General features: G+C 38.3%; 1 protein-coding gene across 1 annotated transcript in view; it reads right to left on the bottom strand.

Annotated features, from left to right (window-relative positions):
• The window catches only part of PTPN13 (protein tyrosine phosphatase non-receptor type 13), a 93760-nt gene that overhangs the window by 51841 nt on the left and 21370 nt on the right, over positions 1 to 20549 (bottom strand). The window contains exon 6 of the mRNA XM_080621128.1: positions 9042 to 9602. Within this exon, the coding sequence (XP_080477254.1) occupies positions 9042 to 9602 (561 nt within the window). The remainder of the gene's footprint in view (positions 1 to 9041; positions 9603 to 20549) is intronic.

Genomic DNA, 20549 nt, shown 5'->3' with positions numbered 1-20549 from the left:
ATTTTGGGATTACCAATGCTTCACTGTCTGAGAGAAAAATTCAGGTGTTATCTATTAGGAGAAGGCTGTCTCTGGTCCAACTACAGTTAATGTTTTTGAAAACAAAAATGGTGATAGAGAGAAAACACATGTAACTTCTGAAGACAATTATAAATCACTTCATCAAGGAAAATAAAATATAAGAATAGAAAATGGGGAATATATGAGCAGATGCATCTGGATGCTGCAAAAAAGGAAATCAGATGTTCCAACTTCCCACATTCAGAAAACAGAACGCTCAGTGAAAAATCCTGTGAGAACACTAAATCTGTGGCATAACATGTTATTAGGTCAGAGGACAGAGGTCAGGCATGTAGTCAACAGCACTACTCTTTCAGACTTTCTACAGAAGCAAGGAAAACTCCAAATAGGAAAAATGCATGAGAAGATACAAGATAATGAAGTACAGCAAGCTAATTCATGTTAGTTTTCTATTGTTTCCAAAACCTTCCTCCGTAAAAGACAGAATTTCTCCCGTTTCTAGCAATTCATTTGGGTTATGCAGGTCCCTACTGTCCCACCAAATACAAGATTCTTTAAGAAAACTGGGAAAAGTAAGCAAAGTTGCCAATCAACCAACTGCTCCTGCCAGCCCATACCAGCTGCACAGTTTAGCAGCATAAATTCCAACTAATCTTAAGGACATTTCACATTACTCTCAGAAACTAGCAATATGGTTTGCACATTTGCAAACCAACCTACAGCAAGATGAAGAGAATTCACTGGAGGGGGTGTGGTGGTGGTTGTGGTGGTGGAGGGTGGAGTTCCTTCAGTCTTTCACAATGGCTGTTTTCTTTGTTCTGGATTTTACTACAAAGAAATCTACCGCCAATCTAGCAATTACTTGCCTAACAAGGGAAATAAAAACCAAATTCAGTGGGTAGCTTTTGGAGATGTATTTTTAAAATGCTCCCAGCCCTTCAAGTGAGGCATCAATCCAAACATGACACTGGAGCTACAGTACAGAAACATCTAACTGAAAACAGATCTCTTCTTTCCCAATAGTTTTATTAGCTGTAGGTTTTTTAAGCCTGTTAAACTGACTTTGAAGCAAGAGGATGGAGAGGGAACAATAAATTATGACATGAGATTTTAAACAGATTTATTTTTTCCACGTAGTCAGCAGCCTGTGCTTCCTGACTCTTGCACAAATTGTGGCTCCATCCTGGTTCTTCAAGACATGAAATTTTACAAAACACGTGAAATGGCAAAACAGAGATGTGCACTTAAACCATAGAACAAATGTTTGTATGTGGCATGGTATCTGACTCTGCAGGGTATTTGACTTCTCCTGACTCATCTTTGTTAGCGGGAGTTGGCACCCTGCTGTAGACCAAGGGGTAAGTTCATGAGCCAAGAAACATAAAGCAAGATTCCCAATCACTGCTTATCTCAGTGTTTTCACAAACCTCCACATGAGGCCCAGCTAAGTTTAAACTTATTCTCCCAGCATTCACAAGTAGAGACAGAGATGGGACCACCTTCCTTTCTTGTCACATCTTTCTCTTAAGCAAGACCATACAACTTATCCCAGTAACACAAGCAAAGGTATTCTTCTCATCTTCCAGAGGCATTTTACAACCTTTCCAAATGGGGCTGCATCAATGACTATCAGCCTGTTCAGCCTAGAGACAAAAGTTTAAAGGCAATTAAGAAGCTACAGCTTCAAATTTGGGGTAAATCCTGTAGAGTTTTCTTCACTTTGCTTATTTTAGGTAAACTGTGTACAGATGTGAAACTGTCTGATGCTGTGGCTTCTTCTCTTTGACGACCACCTTCCAGTTCTCAACTGCTCTATGTATACGTCTACGTACATCCACTACAAATCGCCCCAACACAGCACCTCCTTTTACCCAAACTTTTCTTTTCCAGGGCATGGACAGGATATCCACTACAGACCTGTAAGCATTCAATTAAATGGCAAATATTGAGACTCTTGTTTCTATAATGTTCACAAAATTATTGAAATAATTTATGCCGTCTCCTCTCCACCAGCAATTTCTCCTCAAGTCTAGGATATCATATTAGGATTTAACTTCAGAGAAGGCACTTGGATCATGCTCAAGCCAAACATCTAATTAAGAACTGCCTTCCAAAGGTCATGAAGTCCCAATTTTGGGATCAAGTTAAAGTTAAGCTTTTCATACAAAAATTTAAAAAACAAGGACAAACTTCTAGCCTGTTTGGCTGGGAAAGGAACTGAAAGATGACATTAATAAAAGCTAAAGACAACAGTAAAACAACTCATCTTCCATACTTATGATGTTTGGTGACTGGAAACTTCAGAATTGATTTAACTTCTAGAAATGTCAAGCACATTATCACAAAAATTATTTTACCAGTTACTCTTCTTAATGTTCCAGTGTTTAGATTACAGTCTCTTACAAGAACACAAGTCATTTCATGCCTTAGTAGAAAAACAAACCTGAGTTTAAGCAGGTTTTAAGAGTCCATAACTAGAATGAATACATAAAACTTGTACTAATAAGTTAAGATGAGGGTAGCACCACAATGCAGAAATGAATAAAGCATTACAACTTGAAGAATCTCTGTGCTGCCCTGCTGCTTTTTCAAATTCCCAATCAAAGCCAGCAGAGTGCAACCTTACAGGCCCTTAATGCAGCATAAAATAACAAAACACACTATTTACGCAAGGCAAGACATGCAAGCCCAGACAAGTAATTTACAGAAAGCCTCTTCTCAGCCAACTTCAACAGAAATCAGAGAACCACATTTAGCTTGGAATTTCATTATCCTGAACACATGACTCACATTAGATACACAGCTTTTCAAATACACATTATGATAGAATTATTTCTGGCTGGACAGAGAAGGAAAAGGACAGAGAAGATGGCAGCATTAGACAGTTTCAGGACAGAGAGGGAGCTCTTGTTTGCTCTTTGAAGTTTATTGGTGGGCATCTCTATTTTGCAAGAGTGTTAATGTAATACCACTTAAAACACATTAACTGCCCTTTAGGTGAGTCTGGGACTTGCTGCTCTCACAAGTGTTAAACCAATAGGTTAGGGTCATATTTAATTTTATTTTTCCTCATTTCTTATGAGAAAACTCAAACTATTTTATGCAAGGCAGCAAAGGTTTAACAGGAAGAACACAGAGATCCAGAATAAATCTCTGGTACAGATTCATATCCAACAAGTGCACAAGGGAAACAAATCCATTCAGTTTTCCAAGGTGGCAGGTTCATTTTAACTTGCAAGATTTCCACTACCCATATTCTAAAATGAAAAAGCTGTACGGTGCATACAGCCTGAGTCATCAGCCCTCCAGGGGACTTCCCAGAAAGCCTAATAGACATCTGATGCAAAGGGTCCAGCAGGATCTGGGTGACAGGAAGAAACAGAGCCTTCTAAAATTGCAGATATCACACACCTACAGGGCTACGTTGGGAAAGGAAAACAGCAACATTAAAAATAACTCCAGGGTCTAGTAAGAACTCAGTGGGTTGTACTTAGACACACTTCTTTCCTAGACTATGCCATCAAGAATAATGTGCATAAATGGACACAGACAGAGTCTGAAAGTATGGCTAATAAAGTTAGTTGTTTGTTTTAATTTAAATGTTTTGACCAACTCCTAATGTAATACGTTGACTAAAAATTGGTAATCCTAGGTTGTGTGAGCTGCTGAAAGCTCTATAAAGCAGATGCCACTTTGCTGTGCAATTATGGGATTGTAAGAGCTGTTTTACTACCTCATGTTAAACTATGTAATTCAGAACAAAATAATAGTGGGTTATGTCAGAGTACTTTTGTTTTACAGAAATCCCACAAACATTTCTTTCTTTTTCCTTGAAAAGCCAACTTCAGTAGTCTCAGTAAAATTAACTGAAAGTTTTCTACCTAAAATAGTATCAGTTCATTATTCTACCCTTCAGCTTCATTAATACAACTTCTGAACATTGCTCTAACTGAACCTAATCAATACCGGACATACCAACCACATGAGAATCCATTTCGCCACCAGTGAATTTAAATCATACTGCAGCACAATGATCCTAAGACGTGTAAACTGAGCCTTAATTTGCTTTCACATGCAAACAGATAACACTATTGTGGATGACTCGCATTTCCTCTTCTTAACCTACACATGAACTGAGCACACATGATTCAAGAGGAAAAAATATATACACAATTCACTGACTTCACAGACGTAAGTTTGTAACTCAGCTATTCATCTTTTGCCCCAAATCCAACCTCCCATTTAATGCACGTCTATAGAAAGATCCCAAATTAAAATCCCTGGGGCTTGATTTGTTGGGATAAATTTACTACCAACAGCTGCCTGATTACCTGCAGAAATTTTTGCTTATTCGAAACAGCAGCTTCAGACTAAGAGAGCTTTTAAAATTCAGACATTTAGAGTATCCCTAAGCATAACACCCCACCTAAAAACATGCAGTTGCTATATAGAAGTTTTATGAACAGAGTCCAGATGGGTCTTCAGGGTAGCTAAAGAAAACATTGTTTTATGAGATAGGCATAGAAAACTTACGAGGTAGAAACCCATCTCTAGAAACACAGACTACCAAAACAAGTACTTAATCATCTGGGTTTTCTGTTGGAAAAAATCAAAGGTAAAAAGAGAGAAAGACAAGCACAGTTTGAGGCTCTGGGATTCACATGGTTCCCAACTGCAAAAACATTTAACAAAGGCCTGAGAATATTCCCAAACCACCCCCATTCCCCCACCCCTGGATTCAGCATTCCAAAGCTTCCGCAAGATCAGCTTTTTTGGTATCCTCCTCTCTTTTTCCTCACTATCTGCTATTTAACCCACAGCTAGCTACATTACTACTCTCCTAACTGGTTTTGTGCAGGACAATGGCAGTCTTTATATCTTGCTCCCTCCTGCATCTCATTTACAGCAGCCTTGCAAGCAAAACTGCACATAAAAAAAGAAGGATGCACATTCACTCAAGTAACACATAAACCAATTCACTTTGAATTATGCATACACTCAAAATAAGGGGGGAAAAAATCCTCTTAAGCAAATAGAAGGGAGAGATACATACAAGGCTACCATCTCTCACCCTTGTGCCTTACTACAGGGCCATTTGAAGTTGGCCTGAGATGTGAAAGCTGAAGTATGTTTATACCTCATAACTATCAGAAGACACAATCAGTTTTGTGGGTGAGAAGGCAAAGCAAGCTGGGAGCAAGGGAGAACAGAGACACTTTCATGTTCCTGAGTGGCAATGCAGGCTTGCAAAATGTAAAAGCTAGAATATTTTCTCCCTGAAATTGGGCACTATCAGTTGGTGCCAAGCAGCAATTTCCAAGCTGCAAAATAACAACAAAACCACAATCTGCTGTCCTGGTACAAACTGCTTGGGTTTAACACCTCACAACTGTAAATAATTCTCCCTTAGCTCACAAAACCTTAACAAATACCATAATAAAAAAACCATAACAAAACCAACAACTAATAATAACATCAGAGATACAGAACCTACTCTCCCATCTCTTGGCAAGATTAACACGTATTTTTCAAGTCTGTTCTCAGTATTCAGAATTGGCTACATCTGAAGTGAAAAAGCAGTCTCTTTCCCTTGATCTTTCTCTCATCTGGCTAAGCAGCACCTAATCATAAACAATCATCTTTAGTATACAGGAGATAAACAACCTCAACCTTGAAACTGTACAAGAGAAAACATATAAAACATCAAGTTCATGAGAAAGACACTTGCAATGACACCGTCTCTGGAAGGCTTGTGAGGCTAAATCTGAGATGTTCCAACTGTAGATTATAGTGCAGTTCAGATCTGCAGCTCACTACAAACTACTCTATTACAGCACAGCTGTCATTAAAGTTCTGTCATTCTTTCCACTATAAACTCTACTTTTCATGACTTTATAATTTGGATGATAAAAATGTGTTCTGAGTGAAAGCCTGGCAGAGTAGAGCCTGTGCATCACAACATTTTCTTTTTCCAAGACAGTCAACTCCTTAAGGTTTTATGAATAACAAAAAAGTTTGCCAGTTTAACTCAAAATAAGTTACAGAAGAAATAAGCCACATGTCACTTAAGTTCCCTTGTAGTTTGAGGAGGGAAGTTTTACCCACACAGAGTTCAATGCCACTTCACAATTAAAAAACTGAAAAACAGCCAAAAGCAGAGGCGGCTTACTACAGTTTACGTAGACTTAACTGTAACCTAGACCTAGACTCAACCAAATTGAAAATATTCCTTATCTCAACTACACAAGCTTTCAAAAGATGCTCTCTTTCTCTGTTTTTCCTTTCAATACCTCTTCTTTGAGGTTATGGTGTCCCCCACACAGTGAAAGAACAATAGCTGCTGACATTCCCTGTGGACTTCCTTTTACTCCCTTTCTAGTTGTTGTCTGCCTATCCGCTGTGTGACTACCAGCTATAGGCAGTAAGATAACCTTCCATCAAGTGCTGCCCAAAAAAATGCCACCTTTCTCAAAATAGGTGACATTTTACCTCAGCTTTCTACACAGTTCATCTCTCTCAGCTAGGCTGGGTTTATGTCAGAAGAGCAATTCTACACACACTTGACAACACTCAACATTTGGAAATACCAACCAAGTGCTTGAAAATTACATACAATAATAAAGCACAAAAAGCTTGGACTGTATTTTTCTTTTTTTTTTTGACAGCTGAAACAAGCAATACATTCTTTTTAGGAAAGATCTCACAGGACTTGTCTGTTGTAAACAAGATGTGAGATAAAGAATAGTAAAATATATGGAACAAAACAGGAAAAGAAAAAGGGAAAGGTCTGGCAGACTTTATGTATCAAGGCTCTTGTGATTCTGCTCACTGAGGTGAAATAGAATACTTTCACAGTCAGGCTTCTCAAGCCCTGTAAAACACAACAGCAGCTAACTCCTAAGTGAAAAAGTATTAGAATCATAGAGTCATTTAGGTTGGAAAAGGCCTTTAAGATCATTGAGTCCAACTGTCAACCCAGCACTGCCAAGACCACCACTAAATAATGTACCTAAGTGCTGCATCTACTCATCCATCTTGCTAAAATACTCCTTTAGACTGCTTCTCATTAAAAAGTCACATCTGTAAGTAATTTCTGGCCCAAAACATTTAAATAAACAACAACAGCAAAAAAGCCTAAAATAAAACAACAGAACACATACTCCTAACTTCAATTCAAGAGTGACACATACCTCTCTGTTGAGAGCAGAAAACTCAGAAGCAAGAACAATGCAACCTACCTATCTGTTGAGAAAGTATCTTCATTTTTTTCTAGCAAGTAATGATTCTGAATTCAGAAGGATGGGCAGTGAATCATTAGCTATTGCCTCAATCTTCCCTATACAGATTTGTCACTCACCTCCTGTGACTATTAAGCTCCAGTTCCAGGTTTACTTTGACTACACTTTCACCCATTCCCTTTATGAATTAAGTAGTTTCATATATCTGAACTATCTGAGTTTGCAAGGCACAGACATGTTATGTTTTCAGCCGTCTCCCAATCCGTTTGAATAAGAATGATAAGCTCTTGCTCATCAATGGGTTTGGCCAAGATTTGGTTTTGCTGTTGTGCAACACAAACCTGCACAAAGCTGCACTCCTGAACAAGGCTATTGAGCTTCCCCAGTGGAGGGAGTGGCCTCCTCCTAAACTTTGTCAGCTGCCTATCTCCAGAGATCCAAGCTGACTCATGTACTCGACCTGGTTCCCTTCAATTTCAGACTCTTAAACCAAAACCCAACCAACCTCCCCTGTACCTCATCAGCCATCTCAGTAGATAATGACAGATGGTAAATGTCTATTGAGATAAACGATGGTATCTCCACAGTGCTATTCCATCTATGTTCATTCCATCCCATTATAACGTAACCCTCATAGGAAGATGCTAATTTGATAGCACAAAGAAAACTTCAGCTGTTGTCTGTACAGCTTGTACAGAAATCACAGTAGCTTTTTAAACTGCCTATGGTATTTCAGTAACACTCCTTTCTGGGACAAAAGGCTTTCATGAACAAGAGAGGAAGAATTTGCTTCCCATGCTAACTGCATCTCCGGAGATGGCCACAAGGGGATTTTCAGCAACGCATTTTCAGAAATTCAACCTTGACAAAAGGCTTCATCATCTCTCCTTAACAACTAGATGTTTATACCTCAGTGCAGGAAAAGAAGGCAGAAGTGGTTTGATTCCCCCCTCCACTCTGCCCAGTTACCTGCGTCACAAAACAGACAGGCAGCCATAACTTTTCAACTGTATGGATTTTGAATGTACCTGACTAAATGACTGAGCTAGCTCTGTACATACACCTCTCCTAACATATATACCTCAGATGACCAAGTTATGGCCATCACAAGCAGGATCCAACTTTGCTCTCAATTTCTACCCAACTCTCACAAATTTATAACCCCTGAAAATCACATCACATTTGCAAAGCAAGCAAGCATGCACTTTCCCTTATAAGGTCCTCCATAAGACCATTTTAAAAGTCTCCACAGAACAAATACACAGACTCCTCCCGCCATGCATTCTTTTAATTAACTTGTTGTCAAGTATTCCCACTGAGGTAAAGATAGTAACATGAGTCCAAAGAAAATTCATATTTAAGGGCTTAAATCCAGAGGTATAGAGTGCAAAACCTGAGTGGTCTGGAGATTAAACTCTCCCTTTCTTCTGGGGTATAAATCCATTTCTAATGTCTGAAGATGAGGGGCTTCCTTCAGGGAAAATTATTTGACAATTGGCTGTCACCAACTTTTTTTTCTCTTTTTCTAATTTTAATTGATGAACTTGATACTGCCTGATTTAGAAAAATCAACTACTTTTACTAGCAAAGCAATCTGGACAAGCACATTGATCCTCCTTGGCAACAGATGTTCTAACGCTTTCACTTCACCTAAAAAAAAAAGAAGATGAAGCAACAATCTTGGCAGTTTCAAGAGCTGCTACATGAGAACTCAGATTTATCATAAAGAGAAATCTTTGTTTAACGACAGGAATATTCAGAAAATCAAAAAGCTTCACTGACCTTCTACATTCATAGCTTCTCTCAGAAGCTGCAACTTCTTCTGTCTCTCTCTTATCCTGTCAAAGGCACTTGATATTGCTGCAGAAGTTGATGTTTCAGGCACATGGTGCATTTGGTCCATTTTCTGTGGTCCGAAGACATCCAGTGCTATGCTCCCATCAGAGTATCTTGCTTCCTTGTTTCTGGTAGTAGAAGTCCGTACTGTAAATGCTTCACATTGATAGCTGTGCCCATGAGAGCCTCCAGCATGGTTCCTCTCAGCTGCTTTGTCAGTTGTGCAAAGCAAGTCAGTGGAGGAAGCCCATACTTTCCGCTTGGGAGTGACATCAGTATGAAAGTGACTTTTTTTTTCAAACTCACTGGTTTTACATCTATGAGGACAGAAAACATCTTCCTGCCCTGAGCTGTAATCTGTGGAAATGCCCTGGAAAAACTCATCCTCGCCTTGTGTTCCTCTAATAGACAGAAATCCCATAGATTTGCTAAGTCCTTTGTTAAGCATGGTCTGTTGAGAGAAGTGAGTTTTGTGTCCTTCAGGTGCATCAACCGCCAATGTTTTTCCTGGAATAAGGAGACATTTCATATATGTAATTTTGTACTTAATACACAAGCGTGCAACACAAGTTACTTCCTGTTAAAGTTTATATTGAGCACACATTTTGGCTTGATTTTGCCATGCAAAACATAGAGATGGCTATTTAAAGGGCTGTCTCAGTCAACAAAGACAGAAAAACTACTTCATAGCTGACAGGCATTTTCTTTCTTTTATTTGTGAAGTGCTCAAGTGAAATTATGGCTTACTATAATTCAGCATTTACATAAAAAATTATATTCACATAGATACTAAAAGTTGTTTTCTCATTAGTTTTATTTTTACAATAGTCTGGACTATCACCAAAAGTACTGTTTAATGATTAATTTGAAATCGGCCATTCCTCTCACGTCTCACACCCGAAGACACCACCTACAATTTTTAACGACAAGTCTAGGTTTGTTCTACAGATTTACAGATGCCCTGCAGTAGTGTCAGTAGTGAGAGAAGAATGACTGTATAGTTAGGAATTTTAGAAATCCTGGATCTTTCTTTAATAACTATTTTTAGTGATGACAGTCTCTCCAGATAAAGAATACTCTGAAAACAACAAAACCCAGCAAAGCTTCTAAGATGAAAGCGATTCTACGAGCCTGTACACTTCATGTTTCATTAATAAATGGATTGGCCAATACTAATGAACACACTCTCTTCTCCCAACCCTTTACTGTGAAATTACTTCTAGAATAAAAGAAACTAGTCAGAGGTGGAATAATATAAAAGAAATATGTGCTCTCTGTAGAATAGCTTGACAAGAAGTTTTGATGAGCATGTATGTCTCAAAAGGATTAGCCCAATTTTACAAAACTAATTACAAACATCAGTAAGGACAATCAAACTTATTATTAACAGACGACCTGTGAGTTTACCTTTCACATTCTTAAGCCTTCCAGGGATCAGAGTAAAAGGATTACAACCATTGTAAGAGGAACATCCCAGAGAACAACTAGTATCAAAGAATACCCAACTGCTACTTACTTTCTGTTAACAAAAGTTTTCAATGCTTCTGCATTATTAAAGTTGTGAAAATCCAAAGTCTATTGTAGATATCACACAGGCAGTTAATTACTCATAACTCCACTTGACCAAGTACATTGCAAAATTTACTATGAAGTCTAACCTTTCCAATCTACTGCATTAATATGGCAATCCCGACCTCAAAATTATACTTCTGATAAGAAAACCCAACTGAAAATATTCCATGATGGGTTGCCTAAGCAACGTCTGCTCACCCTAGTGGCATCAGTATGGCATGCGATGCTTTTCTTCGAGCTAGCTTCCTCTCTACTGTGATATTACCATGTCTGTCTTTAAGAAGCAGCAGGCTTGAAGACATCCTCACAAAAGAAAGCACTTGTAAGCCCTAAGTAAATTAGTGCACTGTATCTACTATTCTTAAAGACGGCTCTATAATGCTGCCTGCTGCTCTTCCAAAGCTGACTGAAATCAACCACCTCACTTGCACAGTAGGCTTCTGATGATATTTATCTACAGTCTATTACCCTTTCAAATTGAGTTTCACAGAACACTAAGCATGCTCATAACCGTACAACACACAAACATATGATTACCAACACACAAATAGATGATCATAAAATGTTAGGGTTTGGATTGTCTAAAAAGTGTCTTGTAAGAAATTACACAGTTCCCACATGTTCCAGCCAAGAGAGCAAAATTAGACACTTTGCCAATGAGAATGAACTAATCTTCTGGAAGGATCTGACACATCATTTCATATTTTACAAATATGGCTTGAATCCTAAACTCAAGCAAACATAATTATCTTTGTGGTCAGGTACATCTTATGTTATTATCTTATTCTCAGTCCGTACATCACTCATAAGGTCAGAGAATTATGTATAATATTCACTCACACAAAAAAGCCTTTTAAAAATAGCCATTCACTGTGAAATTCTCAGCATCTACCTAAAGCACTGGGATGATATCTGTTCTGCAAACACGTAATTCACATTCACATACCTGCATATCAAGGATAGACATTCCTAAATAACATTTTAACTCAGTTTTTTGTAAGAGATAAAAAACAAAATACTGCAGTATTTAAAATGGTCACAAAAACGCAAATCCAAAGAGCTCTGAGAATCCTCCCCAGTAATGAGAGTTCCAAGATAATTTCAGGCAGACAAAAAACCCCAAGACAACCTCCTTTACACATTCATTTCACATATTTTTTAAAAAAGAAAAAAAAAAAAACAACACAAATGTAGCAGGCTACAAATTCAGGATTACTTGGTATATCATTGGTCAAGATTCAGAAGAACATTCCTGCTTCAAAGATCATTTGGATGTCTGTGCATTGTTGAAATGTTACCTTGTTTCAGGATCATATCCAGTCAAAAAAGCCACAATGTACTTTAAGTACCAGTGGGTAATCCTCACCCTAAGCACACTCAGAGACATAAATATATCTGTGGCATGTTGGTGACAGCTGCAGTGAAAGAGCCCAGCCACCAGTGAAAGACAGTGCCAGAGAAGAAGGAGCATCCTCCTCACCAAAGCTGCAGTTTCTATGAACTTGCAGCATTCAGACTAGATGTAATAAATAGAAGCTGCTTCCAATTCATGAAGAGGCTCAGAAGACATAAGCTCCTTGCCTCAGCATGTAAAAAATGTTTTCTGTTCCCCAAGTCATCCACCCACCTGGGGCTTCCTCATGAATGTCAACGCTATGAACACTCTCTCATCAGCAGTGAGTGGGAAAATACTCATTGCTTCAGCTTTGACACTCATTCAGCTAACTGCAGAATGAGACACGAGATGAGCTGTCCCATTAGGAAGCAGTGCAGGAGGCACTGCACTTTCACATTGCTCTTCCATTCTGCTGAATGGAGATGTCTACAGGCATAACTCATATCCACATTGACTTATGCAGCCAGCATGAATTTTTAGCACAGTACCAAAAGGAATCTACAGCTGGTCTTAGTATTCAGTCTTGAGAATGTAAAATCCTCTTGGACATCTTTCATCTTTTCTTTATTACTCTCCCCATTCAGAATTCTGCTTTTCACCAGCCTTGGAACTTCTCCCTCCTTTGCAAAACCCACTCTTCTTTACACAGTGTCATTTTAACAAGCCCTCCCCAAACTGGCTCACAGTGTCAACATGAGCTGCTTAAGAATCATCCTCAGAGAAGTTACTGAAGAGACTAGGGGGCAAGAGGTGCACGGTCTGCTCAAGTTGGGCATCCTCAGAAGACAAACTGAAACAAAGCAGCAGTACACAACTTTCAAATCCATACTTCATACCAGCCAAGAATGCATGCTGCTCTTGGCACCAGGGAGCAGAAGTCAATGATTAAGGGCAAGACTTCTCAGAAGCAACTCAATAACAGATACCAGTGAAAAAATGGGATTAGGCAGCCAGCAATCAGTACAGGCCAATTCTTTTATTTTTAATAACTTAAGTCTGTTACTTAGCATTTTTTAATAACTTAAGTAATCTCTACTTACTTTTTTTAAAATACTATTATAAACTTTGTAAGTCACAAAATCAACTGTTAAGGTTTTTTGTTTTGTTCTCCCATCCCAAACTTCAATATACTCCTCAGCTTTACTTAGATCAATGATCTTAAATGATGGCACTAAGTCTCTTTCAGCACAAGGTTCACATGTCTAGCTTTCAGGTGAGGGTACACCTCCAGAATAAAGGAGACTGGAATTATATGCCCTTCTTTAATACATGCATTTTCAGTTGAATGGCATACACAAGTCCAAATCCATTAAACCAATACATAGTTTACCTATCAACTTTTTTTCCCCAGCTTTTATGATAAAATGTGTGGGAAAGTGAAGGGAAGAACTACCAGTAAAAAAAATATGTATGAAGAATAAAGATCCAACTAACGATCAAAAGGAACCTGACTGGATAATGGAACTTCTGTATCTTTAACATGGGTGGAAAGACTCATGTTGTGACCTTCCTTTGAAAAATAATGGCTTGTATTTGTAACGGAAACTCTGGAAACCTATCTGAAATACCTTGGCTCCACTAAAGACGTTGAGTGTCTCGCCTGAGACCACACAAAGTTACTCCATGCTTCAGTTACCCAAGAGAGTATAACAGGAAAGAGAATCCTTCCCTACTCATCAGTGATGGTCACAGAATAAGCCACTAGCAATTAAGATACTACAGTACGCAAGTAACTTCAAAAGGCGTGCTTTCCCCTTCCCCTGTTACTCCTCTGCTGAACCAAACTTTTCTTCATGAACATGTACCTGTGTTCTTGATTTCACACATCGCCCTTGGGTGTTTATCCTCTACTTGATGTTACATTAGTGCCATTATTTATAATTGCTGTAAATAATTCAAATGCAATTATAGTAATTGCATGATTCCAAAGTATAACGCATAGTGAGGGAATATATGCAATAAAAATAGCAATTAATCACCAAGAGTTCACAATGAAATTCCCTTGTGGTGCTAAAATGAAAATCTAGATTTCCATACACCTTCAATTGGCAGATGTTGCCTTTGCTGCATGGAACTACTTCCTTCTTCCTATCATGTCTTCAGCTATGAATGAAACTACACCCTCTTTGACACCAGTGTCATTCACAAACAGAACCATCTTTTACTCACACTGGCAACAACCTGGCTGATTTTCCTCTGAGCAAGAGCGCTGTTTTCTGGTCTTACCTAAATTCAGCCTGCTGCAATTACTTGTGTACCAGCTTGATCATATAGGCAATTAATCAAATATTATGTAGGTGCAAATGTAGTGCCATCACATGCTGTATCTGTTTTTACTGAATAAACCCAGTTCAAATTTCTTTAAAGTCTTTGGGGTTGCCCCTTCTTTTGTTTACACAAAACAGAATACTTTCTTCAGCTCCATTTTAGCAAAGCTTACGGATATATACATATGTACACGCATACACATGGGGAGGGAGGAACAGGGGCTGGGGGTTCAGGGAAAGATTGCCTGCATTCACATGAAAGTACACACAATCATCGCCAAACTGGAAGGCCTGAAGAAAGAAATTATTATACAGGAGTTTAAAAAACATCGCCCACACCATCTTTCTGCATAAAACAGAAAGAAAAAAACTCCTTATCCCAAGCCAATGCGCCTAGTTTCTCAAATATGAGTGGGTAGCTGATGGAGGAGTTTGGCTTGCAATCCCTTCAGCGAAGGCTAAGAGCCAAAGAGAAGACAGCAAAGCCAGATGTGGTCTGTGGGTTGACTGCTAGGACTGGCACCTCCTCCTTTCTGTTACTTTATTAAGCTGTTGAGAAAATCCAATTTGAGATGGAAGTACTACTAAAACAATGCTTTCTTTGTGAAGGAAGAAACAAACTGGACACAAGGACTGTTGAAAACACTTCAAGTAATGGCCAAGCTATAAATCCTGTAGAGCAATTTGCATTCTGCTTTGGACTGACATGGCTCCTCTATAAAAAAAAACCCGAACAGCTTCAGAAACCAGACATCTTGGTCAGAACAGTGGTGGTGAACCTTGCCAAGTAGCACTTTGTAAATGCAGTATTTCACCTCTTCCGTTCCTCAGCACCTCTGCAGAACAGACAACGGCATCCTTGCTCATTCCTACTCAATTTTATGGGCCAATTCTTTTGGCAAATTTCTCAACCAGGTAGGCAAAGGGCTACCCAGGTATTCGCTTCCTTGATTTGTGCATACCCCACGAGAAGCTCAGTGATACAGCTCCTTTTCTGCACAGAGACAGCATTTGACCTCTCTGGTTTGGTTTCCTCACTGATCTTTGTGTCTATTCCTGTTTTGTGTTTAGAGTTCTCAGTTTGTCCTCAGCATCACCTCTTCCAATAATACCAGGCTGGAAGCTCAGTAAAAAAGTAGCAACTACACTTACAAGCTCTCTACCAACAACAACCACCAGTACTGGCAGATGCAAACAGGAATACCTATTGTAAGAAAACAGACCTGGTTTCTGGAGTGTGAAAGAATTAAAGAGGGGGGGTCTGTGGGAGTTTTTTTCCCTTTTTTTTTTTTTGACAAGAAATCTTCATCTGGCTTCCATTTGGTTCTGCTGAACTCTGGAAGTTATTCTCCACCTACTCAGTTCTTTTTTTCTAGTACCAAGGAGACAGGAGAAATAAAAAAAATTACATTTCCAGATGAGAGACTTTTAAGTCAATGGAATTAAGTTTGTGCTGTATTTTTTCAACAAGCTAAAATCTGTGTGCTTGGATTTAGCACGAAAATGAGTAAGCTGTTTCAGTTCACACATGGAGGTCGTCACTATAAACCATTTCTTTATAGATTAAAACCTTCATTTTCACCCAGATCAGGAACTGAAACACAAGTCACAATCATTTCCCTGGATCAAAAGTAAAATGGTACATTCCCTTTAGTCTTAAGAGTTTTTGCTGGGCAGCTACCTTAGTAATTGGTATTACAAAGAATAATAACAAAACACTAGAATTTCTTGTTAAAATTAAAAGCAACTTAACTTAGCCTTAGCATCTTTTATTCACTTTACAACACATACCATTTTTTGCTGCACCTGACAGAGTATTTTGTTCAGTTATTTCCAAGTATTTCCTTCTACATACAGTTAAGGCGAACCTTAAAGATCACTTAAATTCATTTCAAGCCTTTATTCATGTGGCATATATTCTTTTGGCAGGGATGAAGGTCAGAATTTTGCAGGATACAATTGCAGTACTGTCATGTACAAGGTTAACTCATAACAGTCTACCATACTGCACAAGTCAAGTTAAAATCAGAGACCCTCATGGTAGGAAAGCAAAGCCAAGACATGTGCTAGTTAGAGCTCTTCGAAAGACAAAGTATCTCCACAAAGGGCTGTCCTTGGTGTTCACAAATCATCAATGTAAGTTGGAACTTTGTAAATAAACACAAGAGGTGCAGGATTTCAATTACTAGAGGGTTGGGAAGCAGGCTGCCATGCAGTACAAGTCGTGGAGTTTCCAACTGGGCTTCAAATAGACTGTGCATTCTTTTGAAGGGTGAGCGCCATGGTTTGTGGCAAAGAGTAACACCGTGAATTAATTCTTGCTTTATGTTTGGAGGAGTTGGAAAGTTACTTGATCTTCCGTCACACCAAAATAATTTCATCAAGCAACTTCCACAAATAGTTCTGTAAGTAAAGAGTCTTACTGTCTGAAGTGCTTTGAGTATGAAACTTAAATAACACTCATAGGTTCAGATGACTCACACCACGTTTTATCACTTCCATTTCTGCTGGCTAAGTCAGTTCCTAAATAATGCGTTTCGAGTATGACTTGACTACAAGCAAACATTCTGTATTATTAATTGAGAATAAATTACTTCTGCAGTCAGCCGTACCATAAAGCTCATTCATCAAGATGGCCACAGAAAGTGAGTCATGAAAGAGACAAAAATAAATTTAATTGGGGAGAATATTAACATGAAGCTATTACTTAATAATTATCTTCAAGACATAAAGATGGAAATGAATAGCTGAGAATATCCAAACTTGGTATGCAAGGAGACCAAAATATCCAGTTTAAACATGTGAAGTGGGAAAGTATTTCAAAACATTTGTCCTAAGACAACAATAAAGTCCCAGCAATTATAATTTTGATGACCACAGTATGGAAAACTGATCTTGACATTAATGATTTTCAAAGACGTAAAGCAAAAATCTTAGCATTTTTGAAAGACTACAAATATCTAAGGTATTAGTTGGCTACTATGCAACTAGGAGCACATCTCTTGCTGAACCATCCCTATATTCATGAACTGAGCATGATTTATCAGCTATCTTAAGTTAGATACTCATAGTAACATTCTGATACTCTTTAAGCTCATAATAAATGCCTTTCCTTTATGCTGTTTTTTTCTCCATATGACTGCTATTCTATTCACTGAAAATTCTCTTTTTCAGAATGATTCAACAGAACATAACCTCAGTCAAGCCTTCTGTCCTCTCCAGGGAAAACTTCTACTCACTATATATAGTTCCTTAAATATGCTGGTAAAATGACTGATAAAATATGTCCTTATGTGCGCCCCCATTCCCCTGTCCTTGTGCTAAACTGGATCCTAAATGTCTTCTCAGAGGAAGTTAAACCCAAACATTTATCATTTGACATAACATCTGACTTACTAGAAGGATAGTTGGCTCAGAATCATAATCCTGCCTGGCAGCTTCCTACCTTTCTAAGCGTTTGCCATTTTGCAGTTGGAATAAGAGGTGTGTATTTCAACTGCACACAGCAGCAGAATAGTACAGTCTCAGCAGAGGAAAAAAGGACTCTATGCTTTCCTTAGTTTTTTGTTTGTTTGTTTGTTTGTTCTTTTTAAACTTTTACATTTCATATTTTTCTTAAACCTTCATCTGGTCTCTTACTTGTGGCCCCTCAATCAACGAGGTTATAATTGGTAAAAGTAGTATTACATTCCACAGCTCACTTTTCCAGAAATCCAAAAGCTGAGTCCCCAGTGCAACTGGTGCGTGCTGTTACTGACAAAATTTGCATGAGCAAATCAGCACACCATTACAGAAAAAGAAATAACCAAGCATTAAATTGCCCTGAATCAAATGCGAGCTGTGTCTCCTTTACATCAGACACTCACTAACTTTCAGATATATAACTCAGTATACATAAGCACACTAGTGGAACTGAAAACAGCTAGAGCTGGTTTGTTTCGGAGTTGGGGGGAGTTTGTTTTGCTTTGTTTTCGTATTTTACAGATACTCCATATTCCCTGAGGTCTCAGTGAAGTGCAGATCAAGGCATGTATCTAAGGTCAAAATATAGAGAAGATGGTGCCATTAAGACATGCCACGAAATGGGATTAATAACGGAAGTAGAATTGGCAAAGGCTTTGGGGAAGCTAAGGGGGTTGTAAACCCTCTAGGGAAAAGGAGAATAATAACAAGAGTTCCACAGATGATACAGAGAAACTGAGACAGGTTAAGTGAAAGCAGGACAGGCAGAACATCAAAAACAAAATAAAAAAAATGACTGCAATTTATCTTACTTTCTGAAAATAAAGACTCAAATAACAGAACACAGAAAAATATTTTCTACTTCTAGGGATAGGGGGAAGAAGCATAACACCAAAGCAGCATAAAACCCACACAGTAACTGAAAAATATTTTTGCTTGTTGACAGTTCATCTTGACAAAAAAAATAGGAAAAAAATCAAGTATTCGAGAGCATCTCATTAAAAATTTGTACCTTCAGGACCAGGCTTGGAGTGATGGAGAGAAAAATAATGTTTGCACCGGAACAGTGATGGACAAACATTCATTACCTGTGGTGCCACACGTTATCTGCAACACTCTGCATGGATGCAATTTCAATCAACTTAAGAGAAACAGCAGTTAGAGGATGAGGACTATTCAGCCAACTTCATAGTCTGGAGGTTATCAAGTTCACTCATTTCACAAAGATTATTTAAGTAAAGATTATATTTAATTAGATCTCTTCAGACAATGTTACCTAAAAAGAGAAACTGTTCACAAAAGTGATTTTGACTGAAGTTGCTTAAAACCTTGTGCTGAATTTACTGGTCGATAGCAGCTGTGTCAAGTGGACTCCTCAGTCTCAGAGAACCCTTAACACTGGTTGTTGTTTCCTGACCCAGTGATTTCACAAGTGCACACACTGCAGGGAACCTGCTCTACTTGGCACTTTGGAAATCCTAGGCAGAGCAGAAGGCAAATGAGCACACCAACAGCAAGACAAGCATTCAGCTCCACAACCCTTCAGAGATTCAGAAACTGCATCCTAACTGAAATTTATGGAAATCAAAATAAACAGCAACACCTTTGAACCATCTCACAAGCAAAGTCATAAATACTAAACAATTAAAAAAAAACAAGGATAAGAGGAAAGAATATTCTAGCCGTGACACTTTTTTCAAGTTGGAGGATACAGTAGAAAAGCAGCAATTAGATCACCTAGTCTATACCCTTTAAGTCAAAGACATACTCCTCAGAGAAAGTTTCAGGCATTACAGGGATGTTATTCACCCTAACACTGAGCCAGAAAACCATGGAGATACTGGCTGGAGCTACTACATTCATCTCCAAAATTTAGTAGAACCTAAAACAAAAGCTTTGTTGTTACGATATACTTCAGACTTTGGGGGCAAACATTACTTTGGTAGAGAGAATTATCTGCTAAAAGCTTAAAGTTGTGGGTTAGGAAAATAAATGAACAAACAAGACCTCTCAAACCACACAAACATTTAAAAAAAGAATTTAAGGATTTTCTAAGAAAATGAAAAGCAAACCAGCAAAAGACTGTTCAGTTGTACTAGTGAAAACAAAACTAGAAACAACAAAAAAAAGAATAATCAAGATTGCTAATGCAGTGAGACCAGAGTTTAAAGACAACCTTAAGTCTCCAAAACTTAGCAAATATTCTGACCATTACCAAAACATGCAGTTTATTATAATCATGGAATAAAAAACCAGAACAGATGATGGAAAGAGGGTATGGAAATGTAGCCAAGTGGTACTGTGCTCAAATAAAGTTATGGGGATAAAAAAAAAAAAAAAAGGCAAGGAATAGGCATGTAAAAAACCTGTGAATCTGACAGCACTGAAAATTGGGAATAGAGCTAAAGAATAAACTAAAAATTTAACAATCAGAACAATATGGTTCTGCTACAACCCTTATAAAATTGGTGGGAACCAGGGAAAGAATTCGTTTTAAGAAAGCTTAGGAGGTTGAGAAAAGAAAGGCATTACATGCTTTACAGAGTCAACTACATCAATTCAGTCCAAAACCCTGTATTCCTACAGATCTTCCTACTGCTACAGAAATATTCTGAAAAAGAAGAAAAAAAGCCAGTAAGAAAACAAAGCCTCTTGAGAAAGCAGTCAGAACAGTGCAGTGGTGCCAGAAAACGAAGAGACAGCTTGTACCAGAAACTGTTCCTAAATACATAGTGCTGTACTGGAAGGGCTGACAAC

This window comes from Psittacula echo, assembly GCF_963264785.1.
Source record: "Psittacula echo genome assembly, chromosome: 1".
Classification (NCBI taxonomy): Eukaryota; Metazoa; Chordata; class Aves; order Psittaciformes; family Psittacidae; genus Psittacula; species Psittacula echo.
The sequence above is the reverse complement of the archived record's forward strand: the minus strand, read 5'-3'. Positions and strand labels throughout refer to the sequence as shown.